The sequence below is a fragment of the Caloenas nicobarica genome, chromosome 2, assembly GCF_036013445.1.
Source record: "Caloenas nicobarica isolate bCalNic1 chromosome 2, bCalNic1.hap1, whole genome shotgun sequence".
Classification (NCBI taxonomy): Eukaryota; Metazoa; Chordata; class Aves; order Columbiformes; family Columbidae; genus Caloenas; species Caloenas nicobarica.
In genome coordinates, this window is record NC_088246.1 from 75,706,504 (window position 1) to 75,722,603 (window position 16,100).

At 43.0% G+C, this 16,100-nt stretch overlaps 1 protein-coding gene across 6 annotated transcripts in view; it reads left to right on the top strand.

The window, feature by feature from the left end:
• Positions 1-1,248: 1,248 nt before the first annotated feature.
• ECI2 (enoyl-CoA delta isomerase 2) overlaps positions 1,249-16,100 on the top strand; it is a 33,846-nt gene continuing 18,994 nt past the window's right edge. Inside the window, exons 1-3 of one of the 6 annotated variants that reach the window (XM_065628171.1) lie at positions 1,249-1,442; positions 9,338-9,446; positions 9,678-9,806. Coding sequence is in view for 1 of the 6 variants with exons in the window: in XM_065628169.1 (XP_065484241.1) it covers positions 1,273-1,334 (62 nt within the window). In the remaining 5 variants the exon portion in view is untranslated. The remainder of the gene's footprint in view (positions 1,443-9,337; positions 9,447-9,677; positions 9,807-16,100) is intronic. The other 5 variants (XM_065628172.1, XM_065628174.1, XM_065628173.1 and 2 more) reach the window with 5 other exon arrangements.

Sequence of the window (16,100 nt, forward strand, 5' to 3'; positions counted from 1 at the left end):
CAGAGCTGAGTATTCCAGTCATGAAGATCTTCCCAGCACCTGACTGAACACAGAAACATCTTTCCCAAAGGAGATGTCAGCAAGGAAAAATTAAACATACCCTCAGGAGCTAAAGGTCAAAGTGCAAAAGCTTAGCAATAAATAGCAATATATTTGAAGCTAGATGAGACAGACACTAGCGTTTATTCCACCTTTGCACGGCACCACCCCTACGGAGGTACAGACCCAAGGCTGTTCAGGTGATTTGCGTGGAAAAATAATGACGCAAACATATTTAAGAGCTACCTAGCAGGCCAAAATAGAAAGATAATACAAGTAATGGCCCCCATCAATAAGGTGATGTGTGTTACAAGGCACTTTTGAGGGGCTGAGCCAAGTCCATTACTTTTGCCCACTGGCTTCACCTCTGCTCATTTTCCATAGGCGGCTCTCTGACAGTGCCGGCTGCCCGTCAGGCTTAGAAGTCGTAGAATGTCCAGAGTTGGAAGGGACCCACAGGGATCATGGAGTCCAACTCCTGTCCCTGCACAGGACAACCCCACAGGTCACACCGTGTGTCTGAGGGCCTTGTCCAGTCTCTTCTTGAACACTGTCAGGCTTGGGGCCGTGACACCTCCCTGGGGAGCCTGTTCCAGTGCTCCACCACCCTCTGGGGGGAGAACCTTTTCCTCATGTCCAACCTGAACCTCCCCTGGCACATGTTCCTGCCATTCCCTTGGGTTCTGTCACTGGTCACCAGAGAGAAGAGCTCAGCGCCTGCCCCTCCTCCTCCCCTTGTGAGGCAGCTGCAGCCCCATGAGGTCTCCCCTCAGTCTCCTCCAGGCTCAACAAAAACAGTGACTTTAGCCGCTCCTCATACGGCTTCCCCTCCGAACCCTTCACCAGCTTCGTGTCCCTCTTGTGGACACTCTCCAGTAGCTTCCACGACAGCCTGTTTCATCTCTGACCCCGAAGTGCATTCCCCAGGCTATGGCTCCAGAGCGCTGTCACACCCGCACCTCGTCTCTCGTAGAGAGGGGCCTGCCCGCCCGCTCCCTCCCGCCAGCGGAGGCCCGAGCTGCCGCCTCACGGCTCCCGCCAAGCCCGCCCGGCCCCGCCGCTGTCCCCTCAGCGGCTCCCGGCGAAGCCACCGCTCGCAGCCCGGCCTCCCCGCGGCGCTGGAGACGGTCCCCGCCGCGGGGGGCGGCCGCCACCCCCTCAGCTGCGGGCGCGGTGGCTCCGGCGGGGCGGGGTTTGCCGCCTCCTCCTCCTCCCGCCCTCGCTCCCCGTGTCATGGCGGCCTGGGCTCTGACCTTCGTTCGGAGGTTGTGCTGGCAGCCGCTCCGCGACGTGAGGTGAGCCCCGATCGCCCGCGCACCGTCCCTGTGGCCGGGGACTCTGGTGCCGTCCCGCCCCGGGGAGAGCCGGGTCCGAGAGCCGCTGTCTTCTCGCCGCGCTCCCGGGTGAGTGGCCGGCAGCGGGTGGCCTCACTCCCTCCCCGGCCCCGCTGCCCCGGGGCTGCCCGGCGGGCCCCCTCACAGGGGCCAGGGGGAGGCTGGGGGCCGGCAGCGGCGGGGCCGGGGCTGTAAGCGCCGCGGGGCGGCGGGACGCCCGGCCGTTGCCTCAGGCCTGGGCAGCCCCGTCTCCCTCCTGCCGGGGCCCGGGCGCCCTCCCGCCCGTGCCGCTCGATGAACCGGGTTTGATTTCTTTGTGCGGCCCCTACGTACGCGGTTAATGCGCGGGACGAGACATTGGTGTCATCCCAAGATGAGGGAAATCACTTTCTGCTTGAGATGGGGACCCTTCCAGCCGTACCCCCCGGATTTTGTATGTTCGAACACACTTGTGGGAGTGGGATACCTGCGTTTGTTGCCTTCCTCAAACAGCGCCTGTACCCTCGTATTTCTGTCTCCTGAAGCAAATGTTTAACCACCAAAGAAGTAGTTAGCGTGGGTGTAAGGGTCCTGAAACTGTACTGAAATATGGAGAAAAATATGTGATTCTGTATCACAGAATGTTAGGGATTGGAAGGGACCTCAAGAGATCATCCAGTCCAATCCCCCTGCCGGAGCAGGAACACCCAGATGAGGTTACACAGGAAGGCGTCCAGGCGGGTTTTGAATGTCTCCAGAAAAGGAGACTCCACAACCCTCCCTATGTTCTTATTCTTCCAAACCCTGCCCCACACACAGTCCCATGAAAACAAGCTTAACTTGCGTGCCGCTAATTAGGGGTTCTTGCTGAGACTACTCCGACTTCCCAAATAGTGATGCAATATCTCCTGTGGTGTGTCTTCATTACATGTTGATCTTAAGCTGTTTCCAGTTAACGTGTCACTTGCACTAGTGGCGCTGGGGCAGGTGTGCAGCTCCGGCATTACCTGGGCTGTGGGAAGCAGAAAGGATGGCTTGGCTTGTGAGTGGACTTAGAACTGCGGGACTGACATTGACAAAATGGTTAAATTGGAAATTCCACTGAAAAATTGTTTGTGTGTCAATGATAATCGCAAAGGGCGTCAATTTGTAGAATTTCCTCTTCCTATCAAAAATATCTTAACAAACACTCAAGTAAAAATAAGCATTTGGTTTGTTACATATACTCAGTAAGCAAGATCCTAAGTAGAATAGTGAAACAGGCATCACTGTATCAAAAGATTAAAGACCTATGGTACTCTGATTGTTAACAGCACACAATTTCAACTGTTATAATGCACACTTTCATAAGTGAAATGCTTTTACTCAAGTATCTCCATTTGGCATGAATGCATTTTGACTAGAAAACTGCTCTCATTTAGGCATTAAGTTATAATATTTTTCTCCCAAGGCTTTGTGAGAAATTATTTGAAGCACGTACATTAAAATCTTAAGATACAGGGAGAAACAGAGAGAATGCAAGTTGTGTGATCTGCCCTCATTTCAAAAAAATAACTCTTTAGGCAGACTTTCTACAGATAAATAATGTTAATTTAATGTAGCTAAGCTGTTACAACAAGAGGAAGGGAAAGCAATTCTAAGTTAGAAAACATGTAGAAGACTGGCCTGCTGGACATCATTATGCTAGTGCAGTCAGATGTATTTGAAATGGCAAGATTCAGTATGTGAAATAAGGTAATAAATTAATATGAATAATGAGTTAATGTTTCTAGTATATAATCATATATAATATAGAAAAACGGTGCAGTTTTTCCAATAGTACAACACCAGACAGGTGGGCTTTATTTTCTATATCAGCAGTATACTAGCAGAATTATGTAAAAGATGCTGGCAGCCTTGCTGTGCCAATAAATTTTGGAAGCTCTTCTTGCAGTCTAAACTAAAAAAAAAGAAGAGTCATATCTTTGGAGCACTGGGAGGTGAAGGCTTATACAAATATAAGGGCAAAATACAAGAATTCCTCTTACTTTGTTGTTTTGTGTTTGTTCAGTTGTTTGGTTTTGGTTTGGTTTGTTTTTCCAAGGAGCACATTCATAATCCTTTCAGACATGGAGTTGTTAGTTCTACAGGCTCTCTTCCCATGTACCCACTTCTTGTCCTGCCCTGTTGCAATATGTAATTTTCTGAGTTTGAATTTGTCTGAGGAGGAGGGACACTGACACAAATGCACATTCAGAAGAGTCTTACTGAGGCTCTCCCCATTTGACAGTCTTTGTATTCAGCTGTTTGAGACTGGAGGCCCCACAGTTCCACTGCTGTGGGGCTGTATCTGTGCTTAAGGCAGATGAGACCACTGGGAGCAGAACGTTTGCTGCTGGGAAACCTGCATCCACGGTATCCTTGTTTTGGGGGTTTCCTTCAGGCCGGTTGTAGTATGATCCCAGCACTGAGTGCCTGTCAGCAGCTGGAGGATGGCTCCTGGTTTTATGTGATCTAGAAGGGATCTGAGTCAGATGTGCCAAGAGAACCCAGCAGCACAGACTGCTGGAATGGAGTTGGAAACAACTTTGAGACTTGCTCCAGAGCACTCTCCTGGTCCAAACTAAGATAGTGATGTAGTCACACTTTGACTTCCTACTTGGTAGTTATCTCAGCAACTTTAAAGAAGGTCAGATCTTATCAAAGACCAATTTTTCCATGAGCTACTCCTTTGCTTCTCTGCAGCTCTGAAGAGACTTTTTCAGAGGAGTGCTATTAAATGCTGGTATTTAAATAAAGTAGATTGAAACAATGGTTTGTTTTCTCTTAAGGTGTTGGCTTGTCCTTGTTTATGTGGCCTCGCTGGTCTTTGCCTGTGCCCGAATACTTCCTGCTTACAGTAAATCTGTCTTTGCTACAGTATCTACTCTTCAGCTTGGGAGGCAGCAGTCTTAAGGGGTTGAGTTCACTTCTATCCTGGCTCTCGAGCTGTGTCCCAAATCTATTCTTGGCTTCCCTGCATCATCCTGTGACAAGACATCTGCATGTTTACAGCCCACCCGCACACAGCAGGAGCTCAGGTGCTATTAAATCCCAGCAAAATGTACAACAATCCTTATTCAGTCTCTGCAGCCCTTTTCTGTTTCTGTCTGGGAATTTATTGAACCACCTCCCTGAATTGCTTATCCTCTACTTGGCAGTACAGTTGCATTCTTTGGTTGTTATATCAAAGGCCCTTTGATACATTTACGGCAAAGCAGGACATCATAATCCTTGCATCTGCTCCTTTTGCTGTCTCTGACTGCAGACCTTATAGCTCTTTTCTGCATTTTGTCCCAAAAACCAGTCAGATGTGAGCTCCTGGGAAGAGGCCCAGAGGGTTTGACTTTGTCCTGGATCTGTGCGCATTATGAAGAAACTCCTCTGTTGAGGGTGGAGGAAGAACTGATCTCTTGCAGCTGAGAGATTATTTCTGGCTTCGTCCAGCGGCTGTGCTCTGGGCCTGTCCCAGTGAGAAGAGGCTCAGTATTCCAGGTCATTCCCTGAAAATACTTCTTTATTGCTGTTAACAGTCTTATTGACGGCATCATGGGGTTTTTGTTTGCTTGGTTTTAATATGTGAGGAGGATGTAAACACAGTCTTCCGCTGCTACAGATATGCAATAAATTTTCCTGCATTTGGGGATAATTGCAGATGTCAGCACACCCAGAGTGCATGTAAGCCTTGCCTTGTGGAAAACCTCTTTAAGGCTATTATCATCCAGGAGATGACCAGTAAGTTTGATGGTAAGGCTTCTTCTGTCCTGTTTCTTTTTTCCAGGTTTGGCCATGAGGAGTTAATTGGCCTCAGAGGGAGTCTGCTGGTATCCCTGTAGTGGGAAATGTCTAGTCCTTTCTGTGAATCCTATTCAGATAGCTGTGGTTGGATATGAACATAAAAATTTAAGTAGCTTTGTTCTGATGTTCTCATGCCAGTTGAGTAAAAGGGACATTATTGACTCTTCTCACCCACTTTCCTGCTGCCAGGCCCTATTTCTGTATTGCAGCAGTTGCTTTCCTTCTTTTTTGTACTGTCCACTGTCACCCCCAATCCAATCCCCTTTTCCACAGAGAAGGACTGGATTTTCATATTGTTGCTCTCAAGTAATATATCAGCCTATATTCTTAAAAACTACTTGCTATTCATAAAAACTATTTGCTAATATTCCGGAGTCTTCTGTGGGTCTGTACCAAAACCTCTGGTGCTGGCAATGGAAGTCCACATACAGGGTTGTGTTTTAGCCACAATACAAAACGCATACCCTGATTCTACACCAGTGAGGCCCTGTGGAGTATGCTGTTGCTGTGTTACATGGGCTCTTGTGTTTTGGTTTCCAAGTCACTTAAGTCATGCCTCTCAGAGCTGTGTCTTGGGCTGTCCTGGCTTGCCTTGTTCAGCTGTTTGCTGTTCCCTATCAGACAGCCAGGTTTGGTTTTTTTTCTTTTCTGTGACAGATTTCTGTATATCCGCTCTCACTGTATTCTGTAAGTCTCAGGTACTCTGCTCTGCTCCTCCTGCTTGAGCTAACTGTGCTTCTTTTCAAAATTCCCTTTGGTAGGTCAGACCTCTAGTTCTAGTTGATGCCTGTGAGCCAAGTTGTCTTGCCCAGTCTTTGACTGTGGGCCACAGATCCTTGCCTGACGACCATAAAGGCAAGCAGAGCACATAACTGCCTCTTTTTCCCAAGCTTATTCTTTTCTGATTTGGTGCACGTCAATGGTTTAGAGAGCTTGTCATATGTGCATTACCTTTAAAGTAGTAACAATTTTCTCTTTATCTATATTAAAAAATATTAAAAATCACCTTCATTCCTTTCTTGAAACCTTGCCCATTTTGACTTTTGCAGCAAGTTTTCGCAAGCTACTGGTAAAATCAACCTCCCCTAACATTGTGACTGTAAGGTAACTTTCAGAGTCTTTCAGAAAGGATCTTTATACTACTGATGAATCTTGAATTTCTCTTTTTCATTAAGGGTTGGGATTCTGAAACATAGCCATTAGCATAAACTCACCCACTGTCTTTTGAATACTGAGCCTGACTAGTCAATGGAAAATGAAGAATTAAATCTCTTCATGGGAGGCTTTGTCTGTGAATACTAATGTTAATTGCATGAGTTACTACATCTTGTTTGCACATGCTGGTTTACCAATATGACTTAAAAGACAAAAGGTAGTGGTAAAATGGTTAAACAGTTGTCCCAAGAAGCATCTTAATAAACTTACATCCTTATTTAAGCACCCTCTTATACTGTTTTGAACAGAAATACACGCAGCAGCTAAAATCAACTAAACAAGATTTGGAGCAGCAAGCTCACTAACTGTATGTAATTGAGCTGGATTAGACAGTTTACAGTTAATATCAAGCCAAGGTATCTGGAAGTCTTGAAGGTGGATTGACTTGGACCACAGCTTTCTGTCGTCGTTAATTTGCTTTGAAGCAGCTCTTCATTGAAGTCTGTGGACTCTGTCAGCTTTATGTGCTGGATCACTAGGTGGTTCTGTAGCAGCTTTGCTGCTGAGTGCAAATTAATCTGATAATGTGAGTGCAAATAAGGTGGTATGTAACTACACTTTTTGTCGTTGAATTTTGCTAAGGCTTGGACAGCCCTTCTCTCCAAAGTGGGCTCTCAAAGTAGTTCCCACTTGACACGAGGAACCACAGTTTATTCTTGCCCTTGCTTTTTAAGATTTCTCTCCCCATCAGAAGTTAGTGTTTCTTGAGGCAAATATAGATACATTTTCAAATGTTTGGTTTTGTGGTGTTTTGGTTTTGTCTGCTTATTTGTTTTTTACTTAATGTTGCTAGGAATTAATTTTGAGCTTTTGCTAGGGTAGAAGGTGCTGTCTTTTAATAGTACTGTTCTAAGAAGCTGTTTATTTCTCTCTTCCTATGTACTTCTCCACCTGTGCAAATCATGCTTAGTCTGCAACTGCGATCTAGTGAAGAGGACAAGCAAGCTATACAACATTCTTGCATAGCACTCCTTGTTAGGATGGAAGTTGGTCTATTTATTTCTAGCAAAATTTTTGGAACATACAAAGAAATGAAAACCACTTGAATGTCAGGAATTCAGAATTCATAGTGCAAAATATGACATTCTACCCTGGGCCTGACATGCAGACTTAAATCACTGTAATGAGCCTTGTTTACAAGTAACCTCCAGTTAAAGTAATGCCAAAGTACACCCCAGAGGTTTCACTGGTAGTTATCTTTGTTAGAGTCAGCACATACAGAAGATTGAACCAGTTATGTTGGTTTGTTCTTTTTTCCATTTTATTATTGTATTCAGCGTAAGAGTATTTGTGATATTTTTTTTTTCCTATTTCCTGGCTGTTCTATTTTAAAAGAATAATTTAAATGCTAATCAATGTGAAATAAGCTACCTGAAACTATTATATATTGATATTCAGTTCAGATGGGATGTTTCTTCATTATTCTGATATAGTAAATGGTTGAGCGTTCCTATTGTGATGAACCCACTGATTACAGCGAACATTTTCCAGGTCCCCTTGAAGTTCATTATAATAACATTTAGACTGCAATCAGTAAACTCCAGCAAAAACAGTGAGCTAAGATTTTAAAGGTCTTGTCAAACCATCCTTTTTCACAGAGAAACAGAAACCATTGCCAGACAATTTAGTGCTAGATGCTCCACCAGAAAAGAGGAAGCAAAAGCTCTCTTGGAATGGATTCTGGTTGAGGTTTCTTTCTTCCATCAAAACTCGGGCTTTATGTCACTGAATAAGTGGTACTATTTGTTTGGCTTTGGGGAGGTCTGGCAGTGATTAACGTGTAGCAACTTGATAATTTGCCAACATCCTAGTTTTTAAATTACGCTGATGGTAGTCTTTTCTCACTGAAAGCAATGATATTAAAGAAAAAAAAATCACTATTACAGTGTCAGAATAGTATTTTATCAGCTAGTGCTTTTCATACAAGCAGGGTTAAGTAAAGCAGGTCAGCCAGCCATGGAAAGAAGACCATAAGCATTATTGGTGAGCTAATAACTTCATTGTTTTGTTCATAAGCTACTGATTTGTAATGTTGACCTAAATACCTACAGAAATGATAACACACTAGATAGCAGTGAATTCAGTAGGTAGACAGATTTCATTTGTGTTGAAATCCATAGAGAACTTGTGTAATGTTTTGTTATGTTGTTTTGCTGTGTGTATGAAAGCTAGCTTTTTCTGATAACATGGAGTACTTCAAGTGGAAACTTCTGTGCTCCAGTCAGTGAATGAAGTCTATTTTAATTGAAGATTAAATGGAAATTCTCATTGTGTTCGTTTAGAAACAAGTAAGCAGAACTTTGCCCTCAAGTGCTATCTGGCCACATAGTTCAGAGTAGCTTTTTGACAATGGTAATGCAAACCTATGTTTAAAACCAAACAAATTTAAAAGCTCCACCCCCAAAACCAAATAATTCTTTCTATCTGAATATCGTAGAGTCCTTGTAACCTGCTCACAAAAGTGTCATCTCCTATTGGCATCTGACTCCCCAGAGGCAAAGGTTTTATTTTTCTTCTCTCTTCTTTCCGTACCCCCTTTATTTTTTTTTTTTTTTTTTTTTGCTTTCCTATGCCTGCCCATCCCTCCCACCCCCAAGTAATGTTATTGCTCTGCCAAAAATAAGGTCAGGTTGGAAAAGGAAGCCGCACAGGAGTTGTCCCTTTTAGGTCCTGATGTAATTCTTGATATTTCACATCTTTTGTCTGTAGCTAGGGTAAGCAGCTTGCAGATGAACCTCTTTCCCTGTGACACGGCATGCATACCTGCCCTTCATCCCAGCCTGGTTTGTCTGAGCAAGGTCAGAGGGGGGAACTTTGCTTTTAGCAAGTGTTGTGATTTCAAGGAGTTCATAGTGTACTTTGTTCTGTGAAATATCTTTACTCACTTACATAGTCAGTAGTTTGGGGTTTGTTGTTTTTTTTTTTTTTTTCTTCCTTCTGTCTTGATCTTGCAGACTGATCTTTATGATTGGACTTCTTGACTATGAAGACTGGGTGTATATATGGATCTAAGTACTGCTTCTGTCCTTGAATGTAGATTGACTTCCAGAGAGAGACTACCAGGTGAGAATTTGAACAGTCACAGTTCAATAGCAAATGTAGTCTTCCTATTTTCGGAGTGTCCTAGAACAAATCATTCCAATTACTCTCCTGAAAGAGACTCTGAAGGTTTTCACATGAAGGCGAGAAGAGCTGTAGCTTCAAAGTCTAGTCTAGAGATGAGCTGTTAAAGTTAGTGGGCTGCTTGTGTACTGCTTCAATATAGCTAGCAGGTTAAATGTGTTTGTTTTTCAGGTGATCACAGACCGGTTGAGGTGGGAAGGGGCCTCTGGAGGTCATCTGGTCCACCCCTCCTTGCTCAAGCAGGGCCACCTTTGCTGGTTGCCCAGGACCATGTCTGGACAGCTTTTTAATATCTCCAAGGTCAGAGACTCTACCACCTCCCTGGGCAGCCTGTGCCAATGCTCAGTCACCCTCGCAGAAACAGTGTTTCCTTGAGTTCAGAGGGAAGCTCTGTGTTCCAGTTTGTGCCCATTGGCCTCTGGGCCTGTCACTGGGCACTGCTGAGAAGAACGTGCCTCCGTTGTCTTTACACTCTCCCTTTGGGTAATTATATACATCAGTAAGATCCCCCCCAGCCTGTTCTTCTGTAGGTTCAACAGTCCCAGCTCTCTCAGCCTCTCTTCATATGCGAGATGATCCAGTTCTTTAATCATCTTTGTGGCCCTTCACTGGACTCTTTCCAATATGCTCCTGTCTCTGTTGTACTGGGGAGCTCAGGACGGGACACAGTAATCCAGGTGTGGCCTCACCATTGCTGAGTAGAGGGGATTCCATTCTTAACTGGGAATAAAAATTATTTCTTAAGGATTAGGTTAATTGTGTTGTATAGATTCTTTGTTGACACTTTGTCCCTCAAAAAAAGTGGCTACTGTTTTTGTAGTAAGGTGCTCTGGTAATATTTATTCTGAAAATATGGTATAAGAGGTATATAATTTGTAGAATGCATGACGATTCTTGAATAATTTGGTCCTTAGAAGCCAACCATTAAAACAGAGTAAAATAATTATTTCACATATGCTGTCATTTTATACCATGATAAATGTGCTTGCAAAGTGCTTACTGCTTCAAACACATCAGTATAGCAAGCCAGTTCCTGAAACAAAAGAATCCTTCTTGTTGGATTTGTGTTGTTTTTCTTAATTGCCAGTGAGATGCCACATGAAATACACTTTTATTCTGGGGAAGAACTTCCAAGTTATTTGGGTTGTCAACCACTTTCCCAGACCAATAGTTCTTCACAATGTCTACAATGACAGCAGAAGCCAATATGACTCTGTACATGTTGCAACCTCACTAGTAACTGCCACAATCCAACATGAGCTTCTGACTTCTGTCTTGGGAGCTGCTGCTTTAGGTGCAGCCTTCTAAATGCTATGATTTCAGCTTTTTACAGTATTTTAGTAAGACATGATTTGAAGTCCCGTGGAACGTGTATAATTTTAATTTCTAAAAGAGACATTCTCAGTGCTTTATTTTGTACGCAAGACTTAGTGTGTCACATCTAAAAGCTCAATCATTCTCTGATAAAACTAAGAGAAAGGTATGTTACAGAGGATATCTAAAGAGAAAGTTATCAGTTTGAAATTAGTAAAACTTTTCAGTAATGCTGTTATTTATAGAGCAGGTGTAAATTCTGCTGTGACAGAAATGTACTTGCAAGTCTCACATATATGTGAGAACTTCAGCCCTAAGCCCAAGTCACCGTCAGATCTTTATCAAGTAAATTGGCCACGTCTTTACAGGACACATGTAAGTTTTCTGGTTGTGGATGCTAGAAATAGTGCCAAAACCAGGAGCAGTGTGCTACTTTGTGTTTAGACCTAATTTGTTTAATTCTAACCTATCTGAAAGAATTCTGGATTTGGACAGGATAAGCTAATGAGAAGTACTGCTTCCTTATTGTCATGTAGCTTGTTCAGTATTCTTTGTGTCCACTGTCATTATATCTAGAAAGGAAATGAACTTCAGACGTATTGTTTGTCTTCATTCACTGGTTCAGCTGAACTAGCAGGAGTGTCTGTGTGTTTTCCAATGTGAATGGGGGCTCCAGCAGCTGGTTGTATCTGTGTCAGGAATCTACCTACGCTGGCCAAAAGCCTTTAATATCAAAGTGTACACTTTCTTGCTCTCCATACAGTCAGCAGGATTTGTCCCCAGGAACCAGGCCAAAACCAGCTTTTTCTGTTCTCCATTAGCAGCAAAATTATTTTCAGTATTTGTTCATAACTGTTTTATTAAAGTCACCTTGCATAAGGATGTATAAAGAACCTAATCTTTGAATGGTTCTCAGCAAATGTCATGTCACAGCTCTGTATTTTTCTGCTAACATTCATGTTGGTAACTTTCAAATGTTTCAGAGGATAGCTGTCAATAAATCTTCCTGCTGCAGAGATGTTTTACATGGACTGAGCATGTACAGGAAATTCCCTCATTCTTTAGTCATTCACCATGTCCAGTTAACTTAAGCCTGCTGGAAAGAGAGAGCTCTTGCAGAGATTTCAGGAGATGATCCTATTTTCCCTCCCAGCAGCTGCAAGGAGAGAATATTAGCTGTGCCTGTACAGAGCACAAAGAACAGCTCATTTCAGATCTCAGTGAATGGTAATCTAGATCTTTGATTCTTAGATATTCTTTAATATTGAAAAAAAAAACCTATCAGCACAGCTGAGCCACTTACACTAAACAACAGTGATTCAGCACTTCAATTTGCCAACAGACACATCATTATCTTCTAGTTTTCATATGTCAAAACAGTGTAGGAGTGTAAAATAGTAAAAGCTGATAAGGATTTGTACACCAAATTTGTGTTTAGAACAACTATTGAAATGTTCTGCTGTAAAGGAGGAAATAATTTGACTTTCATTTTTTCTGTTTATTAAAGCAGCAATAAGTGAATTGGTTATAGAGTATTTGCACTGAGCTTTTCTGCTAGCTAGATATATTGAAAATACCAGAACATTCCTATGACCTGAGAGCAAAATATTTTCGTTATTCCACAGTAGCTACAGTATAATGGGGTGCTGCTGGGGATTGTGCTGGTGCAACAGGGAGGGATAGTTATTTTCTTATGTTTTTTAGGAAAACTGGAGTTCTGTCTAGCGAGTTATCAACACCTCCATGTTATCACCATGATTAACAAAACTTACTGTTTCCCCAAGTGGACTAAGTGCATTGATTACTAGAGAATAACATTGGTGCTGCTAAGACTTTCTTAGGCTACTGGGCTTTGGTCTGAGAGGTGATGTGCTTGTTGCAGTAGGTCTTAGCAGGAGCCCAGTGAAGAGTTGCGTTGTTTTCCCAAACAGACCTGTGCATTAGTCTTTGCTGCATGAAGAAATAAGACGACTCTGGCTGCTAAGCTGATGTTAACCTACTGCTAACCTGACCTACTGACTTGAATTACTACTGACCTACTGCTGTGGTGCATGTCCACAGGTTATGGCAACACAGAACTCAACAGAGTGAGCCTGTGAACTTATCTGGGGAAAGTACAGACTGCTTTGCCTGCAGTAGTTACTGCAAGTTAGTTGACTTGTTGATTGTAAGGTGCAAGAGTTGCTGTCATGAAAAGTGTGGGGATTTGGGTTAACTCAAAGGAGCAACTCAATTATTTAACCATGTTTCCTTCTTTTGTAGTTGCTAGATATTAGAAAATATATCAGTCACTGAAATATGAACAGACAAAAATTGTTAGAGGCAGTCTCTGCTTCTCCATCTTGTGAATGAAGACTGAATTTCAGCTGCCCATGTTCTGAGTTGTTTTAATTAAAGGCAGAGGATCTTGCATGAGGTGCATACAAATGAGGGGAGTGGAAGTTTTCACATGGGATGGTTGTGGAAGCAGACGCCAGCTTGTTCAGGATAGCAGAAGTTGCAAAGGAAAGGTGTTCGTGTGTCAAATATGGTTATTCCACATTTCCCACTATAAGAGAAGAAACTTGAAAGGACAGGACTAGAAATTAGCAGCTGAAGTCATTTGACTTTAGTAGTGTAAGAACTGTCAAGCTGAGGTTTCTTCAGCATGACACTGTCACTGCCTACTTCACAACTTCTATTTGTAAGAAAGTATGTCTGAATGGCTTTCCACCTATAAGTCTGACAAGATATTGTAACAGACATCATATTCATTTGATAGACACTCATAAAAAACAAAGTAATTCTGCAGGGGAGAAAAAAACAACCTGAAAAGAGTATATGACAAGAAATAGGGAGTATAGTCAAATGATCTGAAGTTCTTTGGGAGAAGCCTGTAACAGGATGGCATAAAGAAAGAGAGGGTTGCTTTGTTTCTACAGCCAGAAGAACCTCTGCCCAGAATTTCTGTATTAATTAACCATCCACCCCCCACATGCCACTCCTATTTTCTCCAAACAGCAAGGAGCAATGACACCAGACATACCACAGGCCGCTCAGTTCATTTTAGTGCTGTTAGGTGCCTCTTCTCAGCTCAGGCTGAGGTAGCTTGTATGGAGAGAAAAACTGGAGGACTGAAGGTATGGCAGAAATTTGACATAAGCTCTCTCCACCTTCAGCTGTACAGGGAAAGCTCTTATATTGTTGTGTAAGTGCTTGGGCTATGTGAAAAAGTATGAGTCCTTAATGTTACATTGTTTTGTAGGTAAATATCTGTGTGGGTTCAGCAGTGTATAACCAGTGGTGTGATGATGGTGATTTGGGCAACCTGCAGATTAAAATTTCTAATAATTTTTATGTTAACAGCATAGACAGTAGCAGTCAGCAAAACAAAGTGAAGTAAAACTTTGGATTAATTGCATGCAAGAAATACTGCAGGTGAATATGGAAAACAGCAGTATTATTTTCCTAGTTATGGAATAATGGTACTGCTAATGCTTTGCTCATTGTCATTATTTAGTTATCAACCTTTCTTTTTCCTTTTTTTGGTCATCTTTTTAGAGAATCTGATATGATGTCTTGGGGGAAAAAAATACGAGAAGTCGGTGTCTCTGGTTGAATTTCTTTTTCAAGATGGCCCACTTATTTTCTTATCAATTAGAGTTTAAATACTGGTTTCTGTTCCCCTCACATGCCTTATTTCCTAACAGTTGCTGCAGTTGCCAAGAGTGGCAACCTTTTTCCACCTGCTCTGCTCCTGCGTCCCTTGATGTAGCTCAACTAATGATCAAAGGTTGCTATTCCTCCTCCAGATCCCTTTCTTTCTCCTGCATGGAGGAAAATCAGGATAATTATGAGGGAGGATCAAAATGGGAGAAGCGCTACTGAAAGAGGGGACCGAAGCCTGAGATTGTGCTCGGAGCAGGAATACTCCATGGCCAGGTGCCAGCAGGCAAGGACTACCCCGGGCACCCCAGCGGGGAGGGCTCGTGGTTCCTCCACTCTTGCTGTGTGAGTTCCAACAGTAGGAGGACAGGGGAGTGAGGAGGTCTCATTTGGTTCTCCCCTACTTGATTTTGGAGCAGCCTCCCAAAGCAGTAGTTGCCAGTTCTGGAGCAGACCAGGTGAAGCACTTGGGATAAGTTTTGGCCTCCTGAACCTTGTACAACAGTTGAGGCTCTGGCTGGTGCCTCAGAAACTGTGATGGGCTGGGCATCGTGTGCTGTCTCCTCTTGGCAAGGACTCTGGAGAGGCTTGTTTCAGGTTATAACCAAACGCTGGCTTGAAGTTTGTGGGAACTGATTGCTTTGTATCCTAACTAAAAAAACCCAACACAACCATACAATTCTTTCTACAGTAGCAGCAGCAGAACAGAGTTTTATTTCATTTTCTCTTCAGGTGGAAAGAACATGAGCAGAAATATTGCCAGTTTATGATGCTGCAATACCCAGGTCTGTGTGAAGTGGCAAGGGCTGGTTACTGTGCTGCTCACTGTTCTGCATGAGGAATGTGTGGAAAGAGCAGCATAAAAGATCACAGCACCTTGAGATAGTAATCATGGCAAAGAAGAGATGTCATATGCGTTATCCGAAGTACTACACATAATGTACAAAAGATACCCACATCTTCTATTAAGCGTACATTCCAGGATTCATCCAGGTGGCGGTTTAATGTACTGCTGATTTCTGTTTGATAAAATTTCCTATTCTTTTTTTCTTCCTTGTCTCTCTAAGACTAGTTGCAATAATATGAAATGAATGTTTTCAATTCTATCAGGAGTTTTAAACCCGTGTGTTTCTAGCACCACCCGCTGCTTTTAATCCTAATAGGATTTTTAACTGCTTTTGTCTGTGCTTTACTCCCCCAGGACCTACTAGTGTTTAAAAGAAAACCTTTATTAAGTAAATGGAAGATGGAGATCAGGTATATCCATCCCTTTCTTTTGCTGAGCATGTCTGATGTTTCATGTGCAAGGAGATCTTTTGGCTTCTGTTTGTCTTATTGAGGAACCTGCTAAGTTGCTTTAAAACTTAGAAAGTGAGCAGCCAGCCTTTTACAAAAAGTTGGCATTTTTAACTCTATAAAAGTCCTGATGCAAGTGACAACTACGCCGTAATGAGGGGCCCTGTCTTTAACGGGCTTTGCAGTCTTTGCTGAACAGTGAGAAACTAGTTTCAGTGTAATGGACTTTTAAAATCTTAATTATTAATAATTATTAATAAAAGCCTTATGTTCGAGTGCTTATCAGGAAAAGAGACATTTATGTGAACAGGTAGAATGCATAGGATGGGCTTGCAAGAT